This window comes from Chenopodium quinoa, unplaced genomic scaffold (assembly GCF_001683475.1).
Source record: "Chenopodium quinoa cultivar QQ74 unplaced genomic scaffold, ASM168347v1, whole genome shotgun sequence".
In the NCBI taxonomy this organism is placed as follows: Eukaryota; Viridiplantae; Streptophyta; class Magnoliopsida; order Caryophyllales; family Amaranthaceae; genus Chenopodium; species Chenopodium quinoa.
In genome coordinates this window covers 2550742-2573794 of record NW_018742484.1, presented here as the reverse complement: position 1 = coordinate 2573794, position 23053 = coordinate 2550742, and the positions used below count along the sequence as shown (strand labels likewise).

The window sequence follows — 23053 nt, the reverse complement described above, 5'->3', positions numbered from 1 at the left end:
GCTACTGGGTATTGCGATTAGGTGAGAGAAGGGTGGAAAAAGGCTTGTGGGGTTTGGGCAGTGGGGGTTGAACGTGGTGTGGTGGTGGTTTGGGGTGGTTTTTTTTTTTTTTTTATTATTTTCTTGGTAGGAGTTTCCGGCGGAAATTTCATCGGAATTTTTCGACAGATTTGTATTCCATCGTAAATTTTCGACGGACTTTTTTGGGTCGGAAAATCTCTTCCGATGCATGAATTCCGTCAGAAAAGGTCGTTTTCCCTACAAATGCTCTTACAACGACAGTTTCCAACGGAAAACAGGGTGTTCAGACGGGATTTTTCTGTCGAAAAATGCCTGTGTTTCTAGTAGTGATAGTAATATTGAATAGGATTTTACTAACAAACACCCCCGGGGTGTTAGTTAAGCATTTAAAATATTTCCTAAAATGGTATTAATTTGGGAATGCATGTCAAAATCACGCGTCGATCATGTAATTAGTGTTCATTTTAATTTAATATTTCTACTTTTAGTTATCTTATCCAACGCCCCCGAGGCGTTCTTTAGCTTTTGCTTATTAAATAAAGTAGGAAAAAAAAGCTTTAATAAAGCTAATAAGGGAAAAGTAAGGTAATTTGTATGGAAATTGAAAAGGTGGAGGTATTTTTATCATATTATCTAGTAATCGGAAAAATAAAAGAAAAGAAATGGGAACAACATTTTCAAACGCTCAATCTGAAAATGAGAACTATATTATGGGATGGAAGGAGTATTATTTTAGGGTAGCTTTTAGCCATTTTTATTTTACAAGAAGAAAATGGATTTCATTAAAATAAAATATAGCCAAACGACACTCACACATAATTCTTTAGAATTCAAAAATTCCAACACAAGTACATAACACCTTAAAACTAAATACATCGCAGATTCGATCAACAATTTCTTTAATAAAAAACTTCATCTGAAGCAATACAATATGTGAGTTAGCTCTGATTCGGCTTGAAATCCACCGATGCGTAGTCATTTAAGTGAAAATACTCATGTGGTCCTTAGGATTCATATAGAGATTATGAAACCCTAAATATTCAATTCTCGCCATACATCCACTGGCTTACCACCGGTAAGAACACCAGTGGAAGCCCCTACAAAAACTCACAACTGAAACCAAGAGGAAAAAAGATGGTAGAGATGGAGAGAAAAGGAAAAAGAGAGAAAGAAAACTTCTAAAAAAAAAAAAAACCTAGCAATGGAGGCTAGAAAAAACCCTCCCAAAGGAGAAACCCTAGAGGGAACAAGAAAAACTCTCCCAATGAAAAAACCTAGAGGGAACTAGAGAGTTTTTTTTAGAAGTTACAATTATAACCAACTATTAGCTAATCAACTTTAAATCTTGTTTGGGATAAATTTTAACTCTACACAAAGTATAAATTTAATGTAATTATATAAGTTATAAGTTTTACAAGGGTTATATACTTACTACTCCCTCCGTCCCTTATCTACATACCTACTTTTCTTTTTGGGAGTTTCAAAATTACATGCCTATTTCTATTTAAAGAATGTACTTTTGACAATATTCCCTTTTTTTGATGAGTTGTCATCAATAATCTTTTATTTTTTTGTACTTTTGACATCATTTTCCAACACTTTCTCTCTCTATTTCTTCAATAATTACCAACTACATTTTCTTTCTCTCTATCTGTCTTTAACCCCACATGCATTTTTGTACTTCCCAATAATGAGTTTTAAGAAATCTCTAAGTTTCTTAATTTTCGTAAAAAGTGGAAAATAGGCATGTAAACAGGGGGACGGAGTGAGTATAATGTCAATAAGTTATAAGTTTAATGTAGTACATACAAGTAATTATTTCAATACATTGAAAATTCTCTGTAATTTTTACTATGTTACTCCTTTATAAAAAGGAATAAGGCTACGTTCTCTTCCTTTTTCTTTGTTAAATTGAAATTGTTTTTATTAAACTAAAATTTACTTAATATTTTTTTTAAGATAAAGTAAACATGGCCTAATTTTGTACGAGTAATATAAACATCACAAAGTTTTATATGTGGTTGGCCACACCGTGTGGCCGGGGTTTTGGTCATGGGTTATTCAGTAGGTCAGGGTAGGGGTTATTCGGTTAGTGTTTTGGTGTGTGTCAGCCGGCCGCACAGCGTAGCCAGCCTCACAAAAAAAAACGCACTGTAAAGTTGTAAAAACATAAGTATCTTTTATGTACATCAGCCGTCAGGGTTACTTTTGATGAATTTAGGGTAAGTTTACCATCAATATGTGAGTATAATATTTATTGTACAACTGTTTTATTTAAAAATTTGTGTTAATTCACCTTATTTTTTCTTATCCGATTTGATCTGATATGATCTGACCTTATTTAATTTGACTGTCTGATTTGACCAAACTTTGACCATCAGTGTATGATAAAGAAAAATATATATCAAGTGGAGTCTTGTTAGATTTGTAATGATGTATATTTTATTAATATGTAATTTTCATTTTTTTTTCATTAGAAATTAAAGATGTTTAACGATAAAAACCGCACATGTAAAACGATAAACTGTATTAGAACTTATTTTTATTGATTTAAATTTATTTTTTCTGAAATACGGAGCCAATAAAAATAAGGTGAACTAAACATGACTTATAAAAGAAATACGGAATACATACATATATACATACATACATACATACATACATACATACTACTCCTTCTGTCCCTATTTTTTGTTGGGTTTCGTAGTGTCCAACATTACGCGGAATGAAACCTTCCCAAAAGCTGCACACAAATTAAAGTAACTAAACATGCATATTAATAAACAATCACATAAATAATTAACAAAGAGAGAGAAAAAACGATCATACCCTTGATGCGTGCTTCGCTCCTTTTAGAACTCGAACTTGAAAGCGTAAAGCTCCGCAAATGCGCAAGCCTCCAACGGCTCTCACCCTCGAGACCCGGCTCGAACGGCCCCTACCCTGAAGCTTAGTTGGGGCTAAACCAAAAGAACTTAGAGTATTAGAACTAAGGTTTTCTTTTCTTGGAGATCCCTTAAGTTCATAACTCAAGTGTCCCTTCCATTGCCAAATGATTGGTATTTATAGGGAAGGGAGCCCTTGAATTCCAATCTCCCATCAATGTGGGAAGTTGGTAAAATGCATTTTATTCAATTTAATTTAATTCAAAAATCAAATTTGAATACAAATGAATCAACAAGCGACAAGTGTTAAGTGGTGAGCAAGGGGTTAGGTGAGGACCACAATGGGGGGGGGGACCACCCTCCCCTTGCTCCCCAAGCAAACCCACACATACAAGCTCCCGCACGCATAAACTCCCACACGCACAAGCTCCCACACGCAAGTGCTATGGTTGGGCATTGGTGCAAGGCCTGGCTAGCTTCCAGCCTTGCTTGCGGTATAGCCAACACACGCACAGGCCATCTTGCGTGCTCGGCCTCGTGTGTGCGGCACAGCCAGCACACGCACAGGCCAGCTTACGTGCTGGGCTTCGTGTTGTGCGGCATTGCTGCTCGCATGGCCCAGCATGCTATCTAGGCCCTCACTGCTCCATAAGGCAGCTGCTGCCACGCCCCTGCTAGCCCAGCGATGCTTGCTGGTGCTAGCTTGCGTGCGACTAGGCGCACCAGACCCGCAAGCATGCTCGGCCAGCAAGCCTAGCACGCGCATGCAAGCTTGGCTTGCGGCACAGCCATGTGTTGTTGTTGGTGCCCTATGCTAGCCTAGCCTTCGCATGGCTAGGCCAATGCAAAGCTACGAATTAGCTTAAATTTGTCGTTTGCTTGATTTCTTGTCTCGTCGAATCCTAAATTCGACTCGACTTACGACGCTCGGTTTTGACGCTCTAAGCTCGATATCCGACGTCTTTGTTCATAATACTCTAATGACTCATTTAATCCTTCGAATTAATTCGTCGTTTCGGTTCGGTTACTCGATTGGGTGTGACCCGAAGGGTTCAGTCAAGATTAAGCTGTAATATTAGTTATGCATTAATATTACTGATCGGAAGTGGCCTCCAGCTAGGCATTCTGATCACTTGACCTCACTGAATAATTAGCTTTCTAATAATTCCAAACTTTCTATCAGAATAATACACTTGTTCGAAGGACACCATTCCTTTCAATCTCCCACTTGTCCTTCATGAACAAGTGGGTTGTTAGTGTATAGCCTATTTCCTATGTCATTTAATGTCTTTTCATGAACTATAAGGTAACATTCCGAGTCTTGCATTGTTAGCTTCCCTTACTAAGAGGACCTAGCCGCCCGAGTGTTACCATTATAATCCCCATTTACGGCAGACGTTTGACAACATCAAAACAGACTAGTACTCAAACAAGAGAACTTACAATACTCATGGTCGAGGAAAGAGGTTCCGATAGCTATAATGAGCGATATACTTATGACAGTTGTCAAATCTCTTAAAGTATTCTCATAGGTCGATCCGGTATAGTTCCAAACTAATACCTGTGCAAATGATTTATGACAATCATGTCCTTGTAGCACAAGAAACGGTGCTATAAATCATACTACACACTAATCTAACGCGGTCATTAGTCGTCCAACTTTCAAATGACCTCGATTAGGGATGATTTCGATATGACATTCAATGTTCACTTAATAGGTGTTTCTTTATCTAAGACATGGTCTTGATACCCTATTGAATATCTCATTATTTAATTCTAAACCACAATTAAATAGTTTGTGGAATTTATTAGTAAAAATTTTATTCCACTATGAAACTTTTCAATGTTTCATCTTATGTTAAATGGTTTTCCCCAAATGTTTTAAGAGTAATACTTTTGACAAAACATTTATAGAAATCATACCCATATGTAATATGCTTGATTTCTTTTATGCAATTGTAAATGTTGTGGTTCACTTATTGCATAGGTTTAGTTATGATTACTCTGCAGAACTTAGCATCTTCATTATCAAAAACTCTCATAATAAGATGATAAGATTTGAGAGTGTTATGGATTATATGTGATTTAGGATTTATTGTCCAAGTGATGGCTCCCATTCATTTTCATGATTTGAGATCTTCAACTTGACAACCTACAATCATCAAAGTTCAACAACGAACTATCCATTGAACAACTTCCTTATCATTGCCTTTAAGGCAACAATGTTCTCAACATATACTTTAGTATATTTCCTAATGATGCTTTGCTTGGATTTTACTCCAACTGGCTCACAATGATTTGGATGCCCTAATCATTTGTGATTATGGAATTTACCTTAAATTTCCACACAATATACATGGACATAAGTTCATGTTGCCATTCTCAAGCCACGACGCGTTTTAACCTTGTGCTTATAAATGGCTTCCTTGTTAAGGATCTGATCCTTGCTAAGGTTGTGCTCGCAACATCAATATTCAAATTATATTTGTTTCCATGCATCAAGAACTCATCCTTTTACTTAACTAAGTAATTTTGGATGAACTTGATCATAATTAAACGATCCATTGCTTAGATTCAAGTTGATTGGTATTTTATACTTGTCATGATCTAAGCATGCAGGTCATGTGACGATTCCATATCGTAGCATACATGATGGACTCAATTGCTGAAATATTCCTATTTTCATCCCATTCATGTGACTTTTAGCTCATCTAGTTTCACTGAGTCTTGCTAAACTGTTTGCTATATGATACGATTAAAAGCCTCTACTAGAGTCTTTCTTGTTTGACTTATTATTTGCCTAAATTGTACTTAGTTCAAACATTTACTTATTTTTATACATGTGGGTCGAAAGCCTTTTCAGGTCCTTCATGTTTAACACGGTAAATTCCTTTACTTGTTCAAACATTTTATTAAGTCTATCCAATAGATCTTAATTCCCACTACGTACTAAGTATCGCCTTTAGCTTGGTGCATCATTGAAAAATTCTTTTTAATCTAAGCATTTAGCATTTGATAGTTATTTCACAACAGAGTTCGTAAACTTCTTGTTGGACATTTACAAAATTGACTCTTGCTCCCACTAAATTTCTTATCCATAAGAATTTCTATGTTTCTCCATAAGAAAAACCTTTTATTAACTTAATGAGAATACACGTTCCAATTCCTACATGCAATTCTTGTCTTAATCCACCAATGGATTTCTTGAGATTGCTTTCACATCTAGCATTATTTAGAATTACAAAACCCTTAGACTATCTCCATAGTCTCTTCCAAAATCCTATTTTAGGAATGTGGTTTTGGTATCTATTTTGCCATATTTCATATGCGTAATTTAGCTAGAATAATCATGAAAAGACTTAAGCATTCCGATTGATGAATAGGTTTTTATTAAAATCAATGTCGTGAATTAATTGTATCCTTTTCAACCAATCTAGCTATGTATGCATATACATTTCCATATTTGTTAGTTTTCCCCTTGAAAACTTATTTGCAATCGATGGTTCTTTACCCTTCATGCAAATTAAACAAGTTTCAAACATGATTTTCAAATATGGAGTCTTTTTCGGATTTTATGGCCTTTAACCATTATTCGGAATTTGGATTTGTCATAGCTAATTTACAAGACATTATTCCCTTAACATCCAATAGTAAATAGTATGCTTGTAAGTCTTAGGTTTATTTCTAACTTAATAGAAATTTATAGGATTCAATCCAATCCTTTGGTGAATTCTATACCTATATGGGGTAATTGCATCAAACACTGAATTTCAAGGTGCTTTTAAAGCCCTTTGATTATATTGATCTTACTCCAACACTTCTAAAGTTTTGTGAGTATTGAATTCTCATTTAAGGCACTTGTAAAGTCCTTTGAGTATTCTTAATCAATTAGGTTGTGGAGGTAATGCCCGTAGTCTCACTTGAATGCTTACAAAGAGACATGTATTGTCTTTGGGAAAAATTTCGTTGTGAAACAAACAGTTAGCTCCCACTTGAGCTATCTTAGCCTTTATTGAGCCACTGAGCTCCCACTGAGTCACTTAGCTCCCACTGAGCCGATGAGCTCCCACTGAGGCTAAGAGCCTTAGACATATACTTGAAAAGACGCTAGAAACTATTTCTATCCATAACTAAATATGGTGTCCTTTCTTAGCTTCGACAATTTTGTTTTAGTGTAACATTAGTCATTTGTGCAAATCTTTAAGAACTTTATAGGAAGGGATGTTATCCATCATCATTCGAGTCATTTCCAAATGGAATCGAGGTCTCCGTCAAGACATACTATATTCTTTGTGGAGCTAATTATGAAATTCCAATTTCATAACTTTGATATGATCACTCTTGGCTCAAACAAACATCGCTCGATCTAATCTAGACGTTTTGATATCTTGCCAAGTCGATTATATACTTCATTGAACTTTTGAGCTACTCAAGATCCAGTTTGTTCACATTTGATGAATATAGTCATATTCTTTGGAATTCTTGTGAAAACGTTGAAGTAATGGAATTCTCTTTAGCTTTCGGAGTCAATTGTCCATACCAAGCACAATAGCTCCTTTCTTTGTCGATTTCAACAAGTAAGACTTGCTTGTCTTAGAACGATTCCGAATCGATCAACTATCAAGAGTCTATCTAATAGAGCCTTGAGTACGTTCTTGTTGATGTGACATTGCTAAAGATGTTCGAAATACAAATCATGTCCATGACTTGACCTTTGTGAGTTTTCATGTTAGAGAAATGTTTGTTTATAATCAAGCATCCTTGACTCATGGCTTAAACAACCATGCCATTCAAACAAAACCAACGACTAGTGTTCTTTTATTTTGAATGCGAGTCTTTTCGTGTTTAAACGGATTGTTTGCTGATTATGGAACACAATAACCATTATTTGTTTCAGACTTAGCTTAAATGGTCTTTAAACAAAGCAGATGACCTTACAACTGATGTAGCACCACTTGCTTCATTCCAAGTTTGTAAGTCAATAACTTAGCTTAACTTCATTTGTTTTGAGGTCACTTCGAAAATGGAACTCTCAAGCAGTATGTAATACTTGTGAAGGTAAGTTGCTAAGTTTAACTACGATAACATGAACTTTTAAGTAGAATTGGAATCTCAAATTCCTTTTCTTTGTTCCTTGTTTCCTATATTTCTTGTCACACATCATCTCATAACTTTAAGAACCATTTCTTTAAGTGTTTTGACTTTTATACTTTGTTAGGCATAATTAAGCATCTAATGCGCCGTAAAACAAAGTTCCATCTTTTCCTTTAATTCCCACTTGAATTACTACATCAATGAGTCCTACTCGTTAGTGTATGAAGAGAAAAGATGTGTTGGTTGTCAACTATTGACAATTCGAGTTTTTCAACTCAATACTTCATGTTTATCAAAACTACCTAGTATTTTGAATACATGATATCCAACCGTCCTTTCGGACTTTAGTCATAAAAGTCAATTATGAGAAGTTGTATTTTAGAAATGTCTTTTCTTTCCTTGAGAACCATTCTCAAAAGATTTCCTTTTACCAATCGTTGGAAACATTATAATTTGATTTAGAACTCTACAAATATAAGTGCAAAGTATTGCCATTTATCAAGATAACATAATAAGCATTGAAATACATGCAAACAAGCAATTTTGATCTTATTAAGCGTTTTATCCACCCATTTAAAATTTGTCCCATTTAGGCCAGAATAAAACGATTCTAAGACCCCAAAAATCAAAAAGTGATTAAGCATGCTTTAGCTTGTCTTAACACTTAATATTTTAAGGTAAGCAATCCAATTTCTAATAGCTCTAAGCTACTCTTGGTTCGATAAAACGTCGCATTCAATGCTTTCTTGACGTTTTATCTCCATTGCCACGACATCTAAGGACTCCTTACTGATATCGTTGAGTCTAACCAAAACTAACGTGTATGCGATGCCTTGCTTTGGCAAGCCCATCAACATACCTTACTTCCCTAGGAAAGTAGTAATGTTGTACTTTGGCATAACCCATTACTATTTTCATTAGTTTCGTAAGTGTCATTTTGGAATGGCAAATTTAACTCAATTTTCTTTGGGACTTAGGGTTTCTATGTTGGTTGATTTAAGTGAACTAAACTAATCATCACAACATTCGAAATCCTAAACGTGCATCTAGCATCGCAATTATATAAGCAAAATATATAAAGCATAATAAAGATGCATTTGGCAACTAGCATGACCCCTTGAGTCTTCAAATCTTAAAGGGTCTTCATTGCATCCTCTTGGCTCATCACCACCAATTATGCAACTACTAGTAATTACGACTAGGACTAATCTAAATATTAAGGTACAAAAATACGCAACGGTATGCAAACCGTATTTAGATTTACAAAAATACATAATGGAACGCAGTCTGTATTTGCTATCCTAATCGGGCCCCACTAGTTGGCATTTTCTCAAAACCTGTGATAGAATATACATTCCATTCATCCCTTCACTATATGTGAATGACCCATGCATTTTACAACGTAAAATAAGTAACAATGCATAACACGCGCAAACTAGTAACTAACTTAGGTGGTTAATCCAATTAATGCGCCTAATTAAAACTAGTCAAAGTTGTTAACCAATTATGTGATTATACGCTATAAAATTAGCTCAAGTAATTAATGAAGCTCCCACTAAATTTCGCATCCAACTTAATTAATTTAATTAAGCCAGTTAATTAAAATTAATCCAATTAATTTAATTAAGCCGGTTTACCCAAATTTTGCCAAATTATTTTGCAATTGCCGGAAAAACCGAGGCCTAGCCTCGTTTTAATTAAAATAATTAAAACGGCAAAAATCGCAAAATTGCATAGCCCTTCGATGCCCGAGTGTCTAGCACCAAGCCACGAGGCTCGGTTTGCTAGGCCCGAGGCTCAGCTTCCTTGCGTGGCTGCTTCCCCTCGCACATCCACTTGCTGCGCCAGCACGTGCGTGTGGCTGATAGCATCGCACCAAGTGCATTATGCTTGCCACACCGTGAGGGCCTCAAAGGCCAGCTCATGTGCGAGGAGCATGTTGCCTAGCAGCCGCAAGCCGCAGCCTATGCAACAGCACTACACTTGTGCACCAAGTAGCGCACCAAGGCTCACACACATGCACTAGTAGCGCATCAACGATGCACCACCTCGCATCCTCGGCAGCCACATGTGGGCTGCGCAAGTAGCTCGGATGGCCGAGAGAGATGCTTGGGGTTTCGTGCCTCGTTTTGCGCGATTTTGCCTCTGGATTTTATCCCGATTTTTGTGTGACATAAACAATTAATTCTAAATTAATTTTAGAACCAATATTATGCATAAATGAAAATAAAATAAGTCCAACTTAAATAAATTCAATTTTTAGTGCACAAACCAAAATTAATTCAAGAACTATTCTTCAAATTATCTTTGGCTCAACTTGATGCTACAGAATTGAGGGCTATTCTCACAATTAATTTAACCAAACATAAATTAATAATGAGATTTGACAAAATTAAAGGGGTTGGAAAAATAAATACAGTCATCCAATGAAAAATTTCAAGCACTAACTTGTGTAAACTTGAAAAATTACATCTTCCAATAAGATTAATTAAATTCAATCACAAGTTTTGAACTTTTAAGACTTTAATCAACTCAAAATGATTAAATCAAATTAGTTCAATATGGAATCTAGAAAGTTAAGTACTAACCAAATAAACAATTAAAGATTGGATCTTTAACATTTTAAGGGACTTCAAAATTACAAATTCACCATAAATATTCACACTTGAAGCAATTAATTTGCAAAAATGTGAAATTGCAAGTTTATGTGAAAAATGAACTCACCAAATTAAGCACCAAATATGGCTTCATAAACATGCTTAATAAGGTTTATTATTGCAGTAGATTAATGGTGTAACCATACACATAATCTAACATTAACATGACATAATTAATCAAGGTTTAAAGATTTAAAATTTTTCGTCAAAAACGAAAAACCCCTCGAAAAACATGTTTTTGGGTGGATTTTGGCTTCTGGATAGCCCTCGAAGAAAGCCAAAATGATTTAGAACATTGATTCCACCCAAAATTCACTATTTTTGGGTCGAAATCTGGGTTCTTTAGCCAAAATCAGCATTAAAACGAGATTAAAAATAATTTAAACGAGATTCTAATTTAATTAGAAAGCAAAACCAAAAATTTTAATCCATTTAAATCACCTTAATTAATTATTAGTTACAATAATTAAATGAGCGCGGCTCCGATACCGCTGTTGGGTTTCGCAGTGTCCAACACTACGCGGAATAAAACCCTCCCAAAATCCGCACACAAATTAAAGTAACTAAACATGCATACTAACTAACAATCACATAATTAATAAACAAAGAGAGAGAAAAAACGATCATACCCTTCATGCTTGCGTCGCTCCTTTTAAAGCTCGAACTTGAAAGCGTAAAGCTCCGCAAATGCGCAAGCCTCCAACGACTCTCACCCTCGAGACCCGACCCGAACGACCCCTACCCTGAAGCTTAGTCGGGGCTAGACCAAAAGAACTTAGAGTATTAGAACTAAGGTTTTCTCTTCTTGGAGATCCCTTAAAGTTCACAACTCAAGTGTCCCTTCCCAATGCCAAATGATTGGTATTTATAGGGAAGGGAGCCCTCGAATTCCAATCTCCCATCAGTGTGGAAAAGTTGGTAAAATGCATTTTATTCAATTTAATTAAATTCAATAATCAAATTGAAATGCAAATGAATCAACAAGTGACAAGTGTTAAGTGGTGAGCAAGGGGTTAGGTGAGGACGATCGCCGGATAATAGGTCGTGTCTACTATCCTAAATCAAATCAACAATTTATATTCCTAACCTAACTCTATCAAGTTCACACTAGATAGTGGCAAGCTAGGGTCGAACCATAAGGAAACGGGGCATTGCACAATCAAAGTGGAGTTAAGAATCTATTGCAAGTAACAAGGGGTATTTTGATTGTTTTCGTGAATTTCTATGATCAAATTATCTACTAAAAATATTAAAGCAAGAAATATAAAAAAGTTCAAACTAGAAACATTAAAATAAGGATGGAAAACTATATTTGAGAGAAATATGATCAAAACACTAGGGAGAGGGGGTTCCAATCATGATCAACTAAGACAACAATGATAATTAACATGGATTCATACCAAGGAATACAAATTCTACTCAAATAATTCATTCCCATGCAATTACTCAAGCAAATTGATAAAATAGATCAAAACTAAACTAGATCATTCCCATGCATCTAATTTAGAACTCAAATATTGAAATTAAAGGTGCACATCAATAACTTCAAGTAATTTAAGCACAAAATCATCAACTCAAGGATAAATCTAATCAATCATCAATATAATCCCAATCAATCATGATCTTCACCACCTTCCCTAGCTAGAAATCTAAGCTAGAGAAGAGAAAATAGCCATCACAACTACACTAAGCTTGGATTCAATCTTAACAAAGCTAAACATGATTCAAATTCAAGGAAAAAGCAATCAAACAAGGAAAATCAAGGAAATAGATGGAAATCAACACTATCAAAAGTAATTAAACCAAACATAAGGTAAGAGTAAAGAGATTACTACTATGAAGCTTGATTGATGAAGAAAACATGAAATACTTGCATTGAATTGAGGAAAACTTGAAGAAATCTTGATTACAATGATGAAACTTGAAGATTAAGCAACTTTCTCTCTCTAAAATACTAGAGTTTCTCTCACTACAAAATTCTAATTATTATTGGAAAAAATAGCCTCCCTTCATAAATTCAAGAGAAAGTCTATTTATAGTGCATAAAAAATCCGGAAATAATGAACTAAGGAGAGCCCACTCAAGCAAGGCCGCGCCTTCTCCAAGCTGGGTATGGAGTTGCAAAACCCACGAAGCTGCGCCCGCGGGTTACTGATGGAAAGCCCTCTCCCAGTTGGGGAGAGGTCGTGACTGGGAAACAGAGGAAACAAAGCCACGAATAGCCGTGCCCGTGGCCTTATGTGCGGCGTCCGCGGGTGACAGGGGAGAGCCCTCTCCAAGCGCGCGGCCAACCTTCTACAGGTTCTAAAGATGAGCTCCAATTCATTTTGTCCGCGCCCGCGGCCTGGACACCTGCACCCGCGGCTCCCTGTAGAGCTGCACGCCCTCTCTCTTGAGCATCTCCTCCTCTTCCTTAGCCCCATTAGCTCCTTTAACTTCATCCAAGAGTGCCAAAAACCTTCAAAATCAACAAAGAAAAGAAATAAAACAAAAGAAAAGATAAAAGAAGAGGAAAATCACGAGAAAGAACAAAAATAACCAAAACAAGGATAAAAACGGCTAGAGAAGGTGCAAACAAGTGACAAATAGGGGAAAATCATTAATAAAAAGGGCTAAATAATGGCATAAATGCCACTCATCAAAGCTCCCACACGCAAGTGCTATAGTTGGGCATTAGCACAAGGCCTGGCTGGCTGCCAGCCTTGCTATGTGGCACAGCCAGCACACGCATAGACCAGCTTACGTGCTTGGCCTCGTGCCGTGCGACATTGCTGCTCGCATGGCCTAGCATGCTAGCTAGGCCCTCGCTGCCCCACAAGGCAGCTGCTGCCACACCCCTGCTAGCTCAGCGATGCTTGCTGGTGCTAGCTTGCGTGCGACTAGGCGCACTAGCCCCGCAAGCATGCTCGGCCAGCAAGCCAAGCACGCGCATGCATGCTTGGCTTGCGGCACAGCCATGTTTGCGGTTGGTGCCCTATGCTAGCCTAGCCTTCGCATGGCTAGGCCAATACGAAGCTACGACTTAGCTTAAATTTGTCGTTTGATTGATTTCTCGTCTCGTCGAATCCTAAATTCGACTCGACTTACAACACTCGATTTCGACGCTCTAAGCTCAATATCCGATGTCTTTGTTCGTAATACTCTAATGACTCATTTAATCCTTCGGATTAATTCGTCATTTCGGTTCGGTTACTTGATGTTCAGTCAAGATTAAGCTATAATATTAATTATGCATTAATATTAATGATCGGAAGCGGCCTCCAGCTAGGCATTCCGATCACTTGACCTCACTGAATTATTAGCTTTCTAATAATTCCGAACTCTTTATCGGAATAATACACTTGTTCGGAGGACACCATTCCTTTCATTTTTTTGCCCCATTGCTAAAATATGGGTCAAACTTTAAAAATTTTGACCATTAATTCTTGTTTTTCAACAAGAGATAATATAGTCAAATGAGATTTTGTTTGATTCGTCTCAATGAATATTTTATTAATATCAACTTTTATAATTTTACACTTATAAAAATATCGATATAAACGTTTTGACACTTGTGTTGGAGACTATGAAAAATCAAGTGAGGCAAAAAAAAAAAGGGGGCGGGGGGGGGGGGGGGGTGGAAGAGGGAGTATTTCTTACAAAGCACGCCCCAGTTGATATATTTGTTAAACGTTTTTCGTTTATAAAGTGGTTCTTTTGTAAATAAGTCAAACAATATTAATTGTCAACTCATGAGTATGATGTCAATTATTGTTGCGTGGCAAGATTGGTCATTTAACTTAGCCAACAATGAAATAACTCCGTGATAAAGCTTCATTCATTCATCAATGGCGGCCACAAAACCACCACCACTCTAACCAAACATGAACCTCTGTGAAGATCATCTCAACTCAACCCATCGACGACATCACCATTATCGGTGGCTTCGCCGTCGAATTAAACGAAAACCCTATGAATAAAGGGTTAAATTAAGGGCATGGTCAACCCCAAAGGATAGGGGTGACCATGTCCTCCATTGAAGCAGTTTTCTTTGCTGATTTTCGAAGGTGCTGTTGAAAATCGTGAAAATTAGGAAAAATTTCATAAGGAAGAGGAAAGAGGAAGAAGTACTTCAATGGAGCAAACAAATTTTATGTTGTAACTCTTTGGTAGGTAAGCATTAAGTGAGTTTCATGACATAACATTGTATCCATGTCAGTCATGATAAAAATACAATCTTACCCCCTTTAAGGTAAGAAAATTGTCCAAAATACCCCTTGATATGTTTTTTTTTTTTTTTTTTGATCAAATTGATGGACTAGTATTTTCTCTTAAATTAGATTGAGTAATAAAAAACTGATGAACGTAAACCTATCTGTACTCAGTTTCCCGCTCTCTCTCGGTTTCCCATTGTAGCGCGCTGAACGCTCTCCATTGAGGCGACTTCTGCAATCTCTATCCTCCATTGAAGCAGCTTTTGAGGTAAGCTGTTGTTTACTTTTGTATTCATCGAATATTAATTTCACAATCTAGGGTTTATTGTTGATTTTATGTTCAGTATACTCAATTTAGGGTTATTTTAAAGTCAATTATCATAACTAGCGATTTTGTTGCTAGAGAAGAAAATTATGAGATTATTCGACCCTAATTTGCTGCTTGAATCAAATTTTCCTTTAATATTAGGATGGAACTATGAAATTGGACCTTTTCTACCAAAAAACATGCGATTTTTCGAGCCTAAATTGATAATTGAATCAAGTTTAGTTGCTATTTGTTGCGAACCTTTAATGCTAGAATGGAACTATGATATTGGACCTTATCTCACTGGGCCCGGGGCAGCCGCCCCTTCTGCCATGGCTCAGGGACGAGCCTGGTTTTAATTGTATTTAGTTTTTACGGCAAGTTTTTTAAATAAACTTATTTTAATGGAATTAGGGAACTTGTTTTGAGCGGGTTTTGAGGAGGCATTAGGTCTTAAGCTTCTAAACGACGTATTGTTCATGTTTTTTGTATTCATGGTTAGAGAATCTTGCTTGACTATGAAATTTGTAGAAGAGCTTGTGTTAAATTGCTGGTTAATAAACTTATTGGTGATGTTGATATTTACTTATTATAGTAGCTATATAAATCGGTTGTTCTATGACGCTTGTAAGTTGTGATCCAGTGAATTATGAAGTTATATTCCATTGTGAATAATACCCTTCAATGTTTGTTATATATCCTTCATCATTGATAGTAGTTGATGTTAAGCGTGGTGATACATTCCTATTTCTAGGTGAACCCATTTTTTGGTATATATATTTGTTAATTTCTTGTGTTGCTCATATGGAGATTTTTTAGGTTGATACTAATCTTGGAATAAAGATTAAATTTTGCTAATATAGATGTGGAAAATGCTAGGTTGAATTGGAAGTAATATTTCGGGCTGATTTGATTTGGTAGAAAAGTGGAAAATTTTGGATTGTTTTATTTTGGGGTTTAAGGTATGGAAACCAGGGGACAACTCAAAACCAATCCCCATCAAGAAATTCGGTCCAGATTCAATAGTTCTAATGTTCTGGTCCAGAAAAAAGGTATAGAGGACAACTCAATTAATTCAATTCCCTACTATCTTCTTAGCTACTATTTGAAAGGAAGCTTCTAAGGAAAACATTAGCTCTACCAAATTCTTAATCTAGGCCCTAGATTAATATGAAAAAAATTTGAGAATTAATAATGTAATAAGTGGAACATAAAGCAGAATAATGAATGCCAAGTTGCTTAGTCGAGACCCAAGAGTAAGTCAAGGGTAGGCCATGAGCCATTGTCAGCGGTGAAAACAAAGAAGCAGCCAATCCAGGGCCAGGTTGTGAGGTGACGCAGTATAACTTAGAAATTTAGAATAGTCATATGTCTCTTGTTTCTTGGCCTAATTTTGCATCTGACATTTCGACCTCTCTTTGGAGAGTTTTTGAACTGTAATTTCACCTTCAAGTGGTCTATTAGTCTTTCACCTTGTCCAGTTTTCCCTTGAGACTTGAGTCATATACGTTCAAAGTTGACCCTTGTGTATTTTACCTTGTTTTTTCTACCTTTTGCCTTTTCATGACGATGTTTAATCCCGGAATGGCCTTCCCTATGGCTCCGATTGTCCCTTATCCAAAATATAAGCATGCAAAGCTCTAAAGTGAACTTATTACATCTCCAAAACACATGTTTTGTCTTCACATGCTTGCCAACGTAGTACTTTAACCATTAATATTTTTAATCATCAATAAGTTAATACTAGTAAAAGTTATTAATTTGAAATATATTATAATGAATCTTTTTTTTTTAAAGATATTAAAATGAATCTTTCTTTTTTTTTTTTTTTTTTGAAAGATATTAAAATGAATCTAATAATATCTTTTATGTATATTTTAAGCGTAGATCACCGATGATAACCTTATGAGTATTCATAGATATATATATATATATATGAATTTATTTAATTGTGTTGGGCTTTGTTGTTCGTGTTGATGTGTAGTTTGAAATATTAACTTTTATTTCCTTTGAATTCATTTAGTTGCAAAAATTCTACTTTTCACGCTTGCTAATGCACAACATTAACTCTTAAAATCTCTAATTATTAACAAGTAAATATTATATAAAAAAAAAATATTTTGAAAATATCCATTTAAACTAATCTAACAGGATTCCAAATGACTATGGTTTTTCTTAAATAATGATCACCAAAGATAGTTAAAGTATATTTGTAAATTGTGTAAAAAACAGAAGTGTTGCAACTAAATAAAAATGGAAGAATAATTTTTCATATACGAAATGAAGGATATTGTTGTTCAAAGATGTGCGTTGAAAACTGTTAAAAAAGATAGAGAACAATCTTTTAGGAACGGAAGGGGTACATTTCTGGTTTTATTGTTCGTTATCACATCGGAAATGACCGAGTGTACATTAGAGCATGTAAGTGTTAGTGTGTGACTATAGACACCTCAGAGATAAGCTGCTCTCGCAGAATGATGCTAATAATTGTGCAATAATCATGTGTGGTTTTTTTAGAGCTTTGCTTTTGGCTACTTAATTTCTGTTGAAGGTTGGTGCATTGTTGTATACAAGTTTTTTATTTTTTTATTTTTATTTATTTATTTATTTATTTATTTTTATCTGCCCTTTTCTAATGTGATCCTTTTTTTAACCTTTCTTAGTGCATAAGAAATTTATATTGTAAACTAAGAATATAAAGTAAGTTTACTGTTACCTTGGTGTCCTTCATGTCTCATTAACTTTCGATATGCAAATTACCGTGAGTTTTGGGCAGGAGTAGAACTGGTATTGAATTAGGAATACAGCTTTTTCCTAATTTTATGTGCTGTGAGTATGTGATCTTTCTTATTGTATGCTGTAATAACACATGCAAAAAGGGCGTATTGGTGAAACTTTTCTTTCCTTGCTTTCCTTTTTTTTTTTTTTTTTTTTTTTTTTTTTGGTACGTGGCTTGGTTACATAGTATACTTTGGAGGCGAGGAATTTCTATCAAGTCCCATCATTGGCGGGCTTCGTTTCTCTTATGTATCTTTTAATCTAGTTATTGGTCTTGTTTTCTTATTTCTCTTTTTTCCCTAATGCGTTGCAATTTCAAAAGCAGAATTTCGTGACTATAAAAATCCTTGAAGTTAGGATGCCAAATATTCTTTTTTCTAACAGATCTTGAGATAAGTATTGTAATCAACCACTCCAGTACACGATTTGAAAATTCCTATTGGACAACCAGCTCTACCAAGTGTATGATACAACCAAAGCTTTTTTTTTTTTTTTTTGGTAGGGAGCTCCACATTTAGGTTGTATCGTAGATATTCTCCTATCTTCTATGGAAACTTTTTTGTATTTTAATTCCTGCTCTTAATTAGGCTGCTATTTGACAACCTACATTGAAGATTAGCCTTTTACTTAATTGCTGAAATTGTAGAAAGCAAGAAAACTTTTGGGCATTCAAACATACAATCCTCTTTGTTAGAGCTTCTGTCTATCAAGGGAAATGCTGATATATATTCTGTATGTAACACATAATGACGTAGAGTATGTAATCTTTAACCTTATTTTTTTGTTTATTTGAATCACTTGCATATCATGACTCTTTTCTAGCATACTTATGATTTGCAACTTATGTCTATGTATATGTTTGTGAACCTAGGAAGGAAGTTTAGCATTGCTGCATGATTATATTGGAAGGATGGATGCAAGAATAGATCAGACTGTGAAATTTGTAGACGTACATAATGTTTCTAATAATGACAGCTCAGGGGTAGACTTTGGTTCTGCTCCTAGACAAGTTGGAGATAGAGAATTTGAACAACCACCTTTCCTGCTCAATTCATTTGTTGAAGGTGTAGGTCAGCAGCTTGATTATGAACCTGGCTTTTTGGTGCCTGAGAACCTGGAATATAGACCAACTACTGTTTTTCATGTTGCTGACACAAACATTGAGGATTTTCAGAAAGTGCAAGAACAAGCTGCCTATACTGAAGTTGAATCACCGGAGGAACAAGAAGTAAATAAGGAGTTAATTTCTAATTCGGCAAAGCCTTGGAGCAAGGAAGAAAAGAGTGCCAAAGGCACATATTCAAAATCTGGAAGTTTGATGATGGATCACCATGTTAGCTATCAGCTACCACCTGATCATGAAGGTAAGTTTGCAGTGTATGATTTGGTTTGGGGAAAGGTGAAGAGCCATCCTTGGTGGCCTGGGCAAATATTTTACCCTTCTGATTCCTCAGAAAAGGCTATGAAATATTTTAAAAAGGATTGTTATTTGGTGGCATATTTTGGAGATCGGACATTTGCATGGAATGAAGCATCAGTATTAAAGCCATTCAGAAACCATTTCTCCCAGGCAGAAAGGCAAAACAATTCAGAAGCATTCCGAAATGCTGTGAGCTGTGCTTTGGCAGAGGTTGCAAGAAGGGTGGAATTGGGGCTGGCCTGTTCTTGTGTATCTGAAGAAGCCTATGGCAAGATCAAATATCAAATGGTTGAAAACTCTGGGATTAAGGAAGAGTCGAGTAAGAGAGAAGGAGCAGATAGATCGACAGATGCAGATTCTTTTCAACCTGATAAATTTACTGAATATGTAAGATCTCTAGCACTTTTTCCAATTAGTGGCGCCGAACGGCTTGAGCTTGTAATAGCAAAAACTCAGCTATTAGCTTTTAATAGACTGAGAGGTTATGTTGCTTTACCTGACTTCCAGTATTATGAGGGGTTGGTGGAAAGTGATGCTGGTACATGTCCTGGAAATCAGGGGATGTCTATTGAGAATGAACATGTAGATTCAAAGACCAGAGTCAATTCCAAGACAGGCCCTCGTAAACGGAAACACAATTTGAAAGCTGTTGTGTACCAAAGGAGAAAAGAGAAAGGCACTGAATTAGTTGGTGAGACGATGTATGACCTTGATGATGAATTTGATTCACCTGAGGAAGATGATATTGTTTTGGTCTCCCCTACAGCTGGTGCTGGGAAAAAATCTCCTGGATTCTTTGAAGACGATTTCGCAGCTCCTCAGAAATCAAAAACTGTTTCTGTGGCCAAGGTTTCACATACTGCATCTCCAAATCCGCAGCAATCCTTTAAAGTTGGTGATTGTATTCGCAGAGTTGCTAGCCAGCTGACTGGATCATCAAGAACCATCAAAGGTTGCAGCGAGAAAAGCAATGACAAGCATTCAGGAGATGTTGCTGATGAAGTTTTGGAACCTCTTAACGACACTCTGACTGAAAGCACTGTGAAGCAAAGCTCTTTGGTTGAATTCCTCGCACAGCTTCACTTATCTGCACGTGATCCCATGAAAGGATACAGCTTCTTTAATGACATTATCAGCTTTTTCTCTGAATTTAGAAAAGTAGCTGTCACAACTCAGAGGAAAAGATTGCGTAAAGGGTCTAGCAGAAAAAAGAAGCCATCTATTCCAGTTGTTGGGTCCCCTGAGACTTTTGAATTTGATGATAGAAATGACTCCTATTGGACGGACATGGTTGTCCAAGATAGTGCAGAAGCTAAACCAGCCCGACGTAGTCGCAAGAGAAAGGATAAACAGGTTGTTTCTGGTGATCATGAGAAGCCCCTTCAACAGAATCCTAGGAAGCTTTCCAGGAAACAGTTACATCATAGTAATCATGTATCAACTCCTGTAGTATCAACTGAGGACGAGAAGCAGCTGGACCTGCCAACAGAGCTCAGGCTGAACTTTGGTGAGATGGATTCTGTACCTTCAGAAGTGAATCTGAACAAAATGTTCAGGCGTTTTGGGCCTCTGAAGGAATCTGAGACAGAAATAGATGTGCAAAGTAGTCGTGCTAGAGTTGTATTTAAGAAGCGTTCAGATGCTGAAGTTGCTTATAGTAGTGCTGCAACGTATAACATTTTTGGGTCAACTCCAGTCAATTACCAGCTCAACTATACACCTTTTGCTTCCTTTAGTACACCCCTCGCGTTGACTAATGGAATAGAAAATACGACTTGATGTCCTGTGAGCTCCATTCCACCAGGTAGAGATTCAGGTATGAGCTCTACCCCTCTGGCTTCCCCACTAAAAAAAAATGTTGGCGTAGGAAAACATTGTTTTTTTTTATTTTTATTTATTTTTTATTTTTTTTATTTTTTTTTTAATATGTGGATTTACCTTGGCAATTGGTGCTCTTAACATATTTAAATTTTTGCAGACTGACAATTTGAAACTGATGAACAGAAGGATTGCTGAGTAAGAAGGTTCCTGGATTTCATCTGGTTAACGGTATTACACTTCCTATTGTCTCTGCTCTTTTGTAATTTCAATGATGGGGTGGGTTTCTTGTTTCCTTGCCTTGAAGCTCTATGCTAAAGCACATCATGACAATCCCAGTGAGGACATTGTTGCATCTAACAAATTATTTGATTTTTTGACCATTTGGGTGGTTGAATGAATGTATATAAGTCTAGAAGATAGTTAGGATCTAATCAACTCAATACAACACATTTAGTAGCTACTGCAGTGTCATTTCATGAAATCACTTGCTTGTTTGTCTTGCCCCCAAGAAAGCTTTTCTACAAATCAACTGAATGTAGGTTATGTAGCGATTGTCTCAAGGGCAACTTATTATCTCCCAGAAAGCACTATAGTAATGTTTGTGTTACCATACTTCTATATGAGTATACATTGCTGGCCTGAATATTCGTCCCCAATCCTTGTGGCCTCTTACTTTCCAAGTCCAAATTGTGGATCGTTGGAAGGAGAATGATTAACAAACTGCCATCCTGGAGTACCTCAGTTACCTATTGAGGGATATATCCTTGGTAAGTACTACTTGAGACTGTTACAATCTCAGTTAGTTCTCTACTTTTTGCAATCCCTTGAAATGAACTCAACGTCAACATCCCAGTGCCATCTTTGAAAATACACATACCATCTTGTTATGTTGTGCATGTTGTTTTCCCTTATTTCAGGTTGTGCTATTCAAAAGACCTCTTGACATCCCTTTGTCAAACCATACAAATCCCATCATTGAATGTACACATACCATATGAAATCCTCTCGCGTCACATATTCCCTATGGCCATATAGGTCATGCCCATGTATTGGATCATTCTGTTAAATATAAGTATCGTAGATATATATTGCACGTTTTTTGCATCACGGTCTACTAGTTGCTTCACTAGCTATCTATTGCTCATATCATATTGTCAATACTACGTAACAAGCACTACTATATGATACTCTACTGTTTTGTATAAGTTTTATCACTTTGGAACTATTGGACCAATTTTTCACTTTAAAAAGCAAAGCACCTAGAAATTTTTCTAGTAGACCTCATTTTCTGTTAGTTTTGTTTAATACAACCCACCAAAACCCTGAGCTAATCACAATAAAGCCTAGGTTTAGACCCTTACCTTGCTTCTCTCTCTCTCTCTCTCTCTCTCTCTCTCTCTCTCTCTCTCTATATATATATATATATATATATATATATATATATATATATATATATATATATATATATATATATATATATATATTTTAAAAAAAGAACCACCAATATGGCCGATAACTCAAATTACTTGGGACAATTCCCTCAAAAACATAAAAATAAATGGGTCAATGGGTATAGAGTAATTGGTGTAGAGGATAATTGGCAGAGAGTAATTTGTGGAACTTATGTTTGGTAAGCAATTCCATGATTTTGTGGACTCATTTGTTAATATATGAAGTAGGTTTATACTCCGTAGAACTATCTCAAATGTACTTATCAATGTTGATGCTTAAACTTATTTGTACTTGGTAAAACTTGTTATGGAGTAGAACTTCCTTGTGTTATTAATTGAATTTGGGTAGCCTTATTTTAAGCCGCCTAAAATTGCTTTGAACATATTTCTTTTTAATTTATTTATCTAAATTTAATAACCCTTGTG

At 36.0% G+C, this 23053-nt stretch overlaps 1 protein-coding gene across 2 annotated transcripts; it reads left to right on the top strand.

The window, feature by feature from the left end:
- The first annotated feature begins 14720 nt into the window (after positions 1 to 14720).
- On the top strand, positions 14721 to 21788 carry LOC110719379. Of its 2 annotated transcripts, none has more exons than XM_021898303.1 (3): positions 14721 to 15118; positions 18811 to 21171; positions 21334 to 21788. In XM_021898303.1, exon 2 carries the CDS (start codon positions 18846 to 18848, stop codon positions 21132 to 21134), a length of 2289 nt encoding a protein of 762 aa, XP_021753995.1. In that variant the 5' UTR covers positions 14721 to 15118; positions 18811 to 18845; the 3' UTR covers positions 21135 to 21171; positions 21334 to 21788. The 2 variants fall into 2 exon arrangements, with proteins under 2 accessions (XP_021753995.1, XP_021753994.1); XM_021898302.1 differs by having other exon boundaries at positions 14722 to 15118; positions 18807 to 21171.
- The last annotated feature ends 1265 nt before the right edge of the window (positions 21789 to 23053 follow it).